The sequence below is a fragment of the Schistocerca serialis genome, chromosome 2 (genome assembly GCF_023864345.2).
Source record: "Schistocerca serialis cubense isolate TAMUIC-IGC-003099 chromosome 2, iqSchSeri2.2, whole genome shotgun sequence".
NCBI classification, from domain to species: Eukaryota; Metazoa; Arthropoda; class Insecta; order Orthoptera; family Acrididae; genus Schistocerca; species Schistocerca serialis.
The window spans coordinates 851,297,558-851,303,557 of NC_064639.1; the positions used below are offsets into that span (position 1 = coordinate 851,297,558).

The following is a 6,000-nucleotide window of genomic DNA, read 5'->3' on the forward strand; positions in this document are numbered from 1 at the left end:
CAATGCATTCCCACCTTCATGCAAAGAACCACATACACCTGAAAATGGAAAATTTTTAATCGTGCAAGTACCTCCCTGTCTTTGCTGGTCCAGCACTCCTTGGAGAAAGGATGCGGTAGAGAATGGCTCAGCTGTAGTCTAAGTGTTGTTTTCAGAATGAATCTTTCACTCTACAGTATTGCACTTGACACTATGATAATTCATAACAGGATATTTTATACATTCAGTGGCCAAAAACGTCTCCTCCACTGTGTAATTGCGTTTCTCACCAGTGATACAATGGATGAGCAGTGAGTGTGCACACTGTGTACTATCAATCATTTTATTCATTGAGATTAAAAAATTAAAATTTCAACAATATGTGTGATGTAACGAATACACAGCCCATAATCCTAACACACTGAGAATATATATATCCATGTGTTCAGTGTCGGTCTATCCAAGAATACAAACAAGTTTGTATGTATAGCTGTGTAACTGTGAAGAAAATTTGAATTTTTGTGTGGCACTGAAACTGGGTCTCTGTGCTGAAACCTGGAATGAAACAAACAAACAAGGAAGGAAGGAAAAGTAGAAGAAAGCAGAAGTTACATAATATGATTGCAGAAAAGGGCTTCTGACTTTTTGTTGGCTCTGCTGCATTTTGTTAATGCAAAAAATTGCCTTTAATAAAAAGCAAGATTTTGCACTTGCTCCAATATGCAGCTTGCTAGAAGAAATCTGCAATGCAGTGAAGATCTTATACACTTGTATTGCAGGTCTAGCAACCTATGTCTTGCATTTGTATCTACCATCTAACTAGGCATTAGAGAAAATGGTTGAATTTTGGCCCTGAGTTAGAGAAATGATTTAACAGCTGGCCAGAACAAATCCCTTTTCTCCAGAAAATAATATCAAAATTGCTTCAATACAATAGGACAATAGAATGTTCAAAAAATTGAGAGATGCATAGAGGGTGGATTTAATAATTTTAGCATCTTTCACTAATACAGTAAAATACTAAGAAATGTTCTGCATTTTATTAATATTGTATCACACTTATGATAACTGCTGTTACAGGAGTCACCTGCCAGGGGGCAGTTGCGAGTACGAGTACTGCTGCAAATGGGAGTGGGACTGCTTCAGATGGAGCCTCATCAGGAGTATCAAACATGGAGACTGACATTAGCCAATCTGGCAGCAATGTGCACAGTTAATGTGGCAGTTTATGAACAGTTGGTGTGACCCTGCTGTGAAAATTTTAATTTAATTTTTGTGTACACCGTTGTATCAAGTCTGTTAATTTTGTGATAAAATACTTGTCAAAAGCTGCTACATGTAAAATCAGCTTCACTAGGTTGACATTAAGCACATATTGAACAATGAAGCTTAATTATTTGTATGAGACTGAGACTGTGAGTGTGGTGGCAGCATCTGTGGCATATTCCTTTCAGTACCACTTCAATACAATGTTAGAGTTAGAAGTAAATTTAGTTTCCTCCGTTGTTTGTGGAACAGCGCCATAACTTTATTTGAAAATAAATAAGTATGTGATGTTTTTAATATTTTACCAACTTACAAACCAGGTAAAAGTGTTATTTGTGATGCAAAAAAAGATATTGCTTGTGTTGAAAATAAGTAATTTTGTTACTGGACAAGTAAATTTTTAAAAAAATTGTCATAATGTGCAGGTATTTTTTTAAATATTTGTTAGGCTGAAGCAGGTGCAGATGAGAAATTCAAACTAAATAATCTTATGTTAAGAATTGTGACATTTTAAAATTTGTTGACAGCATAATTAGAGATTCTTAATAAACAAAATAAACATGTATGCTCCACTGTGTAACACCAATTCTGGTACTTGTGTATTATGTGATTTAGCCAAGGACTTACTGGAGACTTTTAACCATTTTCTTTCACTCACAGCTTCATTGCTGTCCAACATCAGCTGAATCAATATTAAAAGTGGGAAGAAATGAAGACAATAAGAATGTTTCATATTACTAACAAAATAGGTAGTACATTCTTCTATATACGAACTTTGACTGATTATTGGTGATGATTATAAAGCAAATCAGTTAACAAATGTTGAAAGAAACAAAGATCCGTACAGTATTGTGGTAGGTCTGGGACTTGCTTCCTGTGGACAGCTACCCCACTCTATGCAAACTGTTCAGGCCCTGTGCTAATTAGAAACCAGTTGTCAATTTCAGTTGAAATCACCTATGTTAATTTTCAGAAACCATTTACAAGAAAAATTTATGAACAGTATGCTCTCCTTTACATATCAGTACTGCAGCTTGAATAAAATGACTTTGTGATTTACAGATTACAATGGTGGGGTTGGGGCTGTGGGCAGTGTCGCTGGCATTCAGCAAGCCACACTTGACCAGGCTCTTCAGGTATCTACAAAATAGGCAACACAGCAAGCCTGTGTTACTTGAAAAAGAACTGATTGGCTTGTGGCTGGCTCCTACCACCTATCCCACAACGTCAATCACTAAGTTATTTAAATCTAAGTGTAGGCAGGCTTGCGGAAACAATTTTCATTAATAGTTTCCTTGAATGCTCATTTTATACAGATATAGATCATCTCCAGACCTGAAGGAATAATGAAATAAAGAGTAAAATAAATACTGTACAAAAAGAAAAAATGAAAAAGAAAATCAGCTACTGCAAAAAATAGCTTGTCAATGGGTGCTGTTAACTGTGTGGTGCACACAGTTCAAACTGAAGAAATTGAGAACAATTTAAAAAAATACAATCCTACAGTACAGTGGTTCCCAACCTTTCTGAGACCATTACCCCCAAGAGCAATGACATGTTAGCTATTCCTCCCTTCCCCAATCTGACTTCGAACCTGCACCCCACCAACAACATTGACACCTACCTAAACTTTAGAATGAAAAAGGATTATTGGTTTAAGGGCATTTATGATGTCATCTGCTCTTCTGCTGCTATTGGCATTTCCTTTCATTTTAGTTTGCCATAGCCAATCGGGTGACAGTAGACAATAGTGCGTGAGAATCTCAGAATCTCATTTCTTGGGATATTGTTTTGTATTCCAGTGTTAGAGTTTTGGTTGTGAGATGGCAAAGTCAGTGAATGTGACAGGAGGAAAACTGGCTGTGGTAACAGACTGACCAGTAGTGTAGTCTGTGTTATGGGCTAGCTTGAAGTGATAGTTTAGTTGTGAGTTGTCAAAGCCAACAAATGTTACTGAAGGAAAACTGGCTGTGGTGACGAACCTGTTGTAGCATAGTTGGATGACAATTTTGAAAACTTTTTAGGATATTTTTGAAAGCCTCGATTTCCAAAGTTGTGGTTGCGCAGGATCCTAAGAGTACAAACATTTACAGAATTTTCTGTTTTGTATGACAACATTCTGCATAACCTACTCAATTATGCTGCATCTCATAATTTATACATTCAATATCATGACAACATTTATCAAACAGTATTTTCTCATTGGTTCCACTATCTTGTTTAATCATGCAACTCATCATTTGTCCTGTTCACTTCTCATCATTAACCATGCAAACAGTTTCAAACTACAGCATGCAATGCAAAAGCTGCCAGCACATAAGTGCACTTTTATTTAAAATGACAAAAGGCAAATGATATCTAGTTTGTAGGTGTTTTATCAAAACTCAAACTAATAAATCATTGACACAATTGGTTTGAACAAGCTTTTCTATAGACTGCTGAAGCAATCCTCAGTTCATAGCAAGTGTTAGTTAAAACCACTACTTAGAAAAGAAAAGTAACTATCCATATTGAGGGTAGATGCTTCGTACAAAACCTGCTTCCTGCACACCACTCCTCTTCCCAGTTACACTTGCATCAACACACTGTGCACCACCAATTAAAATTATGCAAATTAAAATGTATGCAGAGTACTTAGTTAAGAAGTAAGGGGTCCAGCAATCAACTGATTTACAAAAAGAAGGCCTAACAGAAATTGGAAGACTTCAGGCTGTCAGTGTTTTGTGTGTTTTCCCTGCCATTAATACTAATTCTGGTATCCCAGTCGGACAATTTTGACAGCCCGCCACAAGGCATGGATGTAGATGACAACCACTAGGCGGGCCCCAATAACCTGTGAGCACTGCTGTCACCACCACAGCACTCTGTGCTGGCTATACCTGCCACGCCAGCCTATCAGCACTCACGGTGGGCCCTATAAAGCCGGCAGGGCATGGGCTCCGAAGTCAGTCATGTTCTGACTGCGCTCTTGTGTTGTTCATCAAACTCTGAGAAGGCATTTTCATGAGATATTTAAGCACATGTGATGTATTTGTCTCAATGTTAGTGTGATAGGTGCATGTACAGAGTACGAAGTATGCATTACTAGGTGGACTGTGTGAGGAAGATGTTCCTACATTTGTTTCACAGGCTGTGAGCCCTGCAACATTGTTTCATATATGAATGTTAGTGTTTAAAAAAAAAAAAAAAAGTAATCATTTGTACCTTACTTATTCAGTAATGTAGTCTTACAAAATTGTGATAATACAGGACCTAGCAGAGTGAATTGTAGGTTGTGAGTCACATGGTACAGTGTCACTTTTGTGCCTGCATGAAATAAGTATGCACTTGTTGCATTGGGGAAGGGTGGTTATTTGTAATATTATGGCCTCGAGTGTTCAGAGGTTTGAGGTATATTTAAAAAATGATTATCCCATCACTGTTCAGTGACTTTATTCACCCTTTTGAGCTGAAATAACATGATGAAGTCTCAGATTATTTGCAAAACCTCGGGACTACTGCATCTTGTGCAAAGAACAAAAGTCCAGGCACCAAAGCATACAGAGTGCGCGTACAGTGGAGGAGGCACATAAAGCAGTTGTCCCAAGTTCTCACTGCTCTGATGCCAGATTTGCTTAGGTAATAACAATTTCAGAGCATACCCTTTGGTGTGTCATCTGTGACAACCTGCGCTTACACCCATACAAATTGCAGGTCACATAGAAACTAATCAAACGAGATAAAATTGCTTGATGAAACAAGGCCTTGCATTTCCTGGAGCTTTATGCAGCCGGCCCACATATGTGAAACAACAAATACCAATATCGGGCCCATTTTCGTCTAAACGGAGGTGTAAATGAACAGGTTTAAAGCAATGGACATGACGTAGTCAAACTAATGCTTGTTGGCTGCATGAGCACCCATGTACTGTGAATGGGTGACTGTGTGGTGCAGCATGGCTTTGTTTCAGACGATCGGTCAATATTTTTTGAGGGTATTTAGGATCGTGCAGTAACAGTTACTAGTGATTGCTCTGTTCAATTTTAAATGATTTCTCCTTCCAGTGATGTTCGACGTAGTTTAAACAGGATGGGGCAGCTCGTAGGGCCCACAAGTCCATGAATGAATGTCTTGTGGTGTTAATTTCATGGTTGGTTGGTTTCCAGATTTGGAGACATTCACTGGCCAGCAAGGTTGCCCAATTTGACTGCCACTGATTTCTTGTTGTGGGAATACTAGAAGAATCAAGTGTATGCTACACATCCTCATACCACAGCTGAACTCGAAATGATACATATACCTGTGAAAGGGAACCCCATTGAACATGTTGAATTGGGTGATGGAAGATTTTGTTTGCCTCCTGGAGGAATTCACAGAATGTGATGGCAACCATCTGTGTGGTGTTTCATTCAAAACGAATTAAAGAGCATACATACATATATATGGTACACATTTTTCTTTGTTTTCATTGTTTGTCAGTTTGTTTCAAAATTCTGTTCCTTTTTATATCCTAATATTCATTATGCACAACCTTGTACTAATAATCTTTGATAAATAAGTTAGTTTTGTGACTGAAACACAATTGAACCATTTTGTTTTTATCCCTCAGGGGGTAATTATCCCAAGGTTGGGAACAACAGATTTAATACAACAGAACAAAAGGCATAACTGATATCAATTTTACTAAGTCATGAAGCAGTGGTAGAGCACATCCTAATACATAAACACAAGATTATATTTGAACATACAGAAATTCTGGCTCATGCTTTTCAACCT

The 6,000-nt window shown here is 37.7% G+C and overlaps 1 protein-coding gene across 6 annotated transcripts in view; it reads left to right on the forward strand.

Moving 5' to 3' along the window:
- LOC126458138 (uncharacterized) overlaps window positions 1-1,810 on the forward strand; it is a 404,279-nt gene extending 402,469 nt beyond the window's left edge. For all 6 annotated transcript variants that reach the window (XM_050094982.1, XM_050094983.1, XM_050094984.1 and 3 more), the window contains one exon: window positions 1,060-1,810. In XM_050094982.1, the coding sequence (XP_049950939.1) occupies window positions 1,060-1,196 (137 nt within the window). In that variant the 3' untranslated portion in view covers window positions 1,197-1,810. The remainder of the gene's footprint in view (window positions 1-1,059) is intronic.
- Window positions 1,811-6,000: the final 4,190 nt, after the last annotated feature.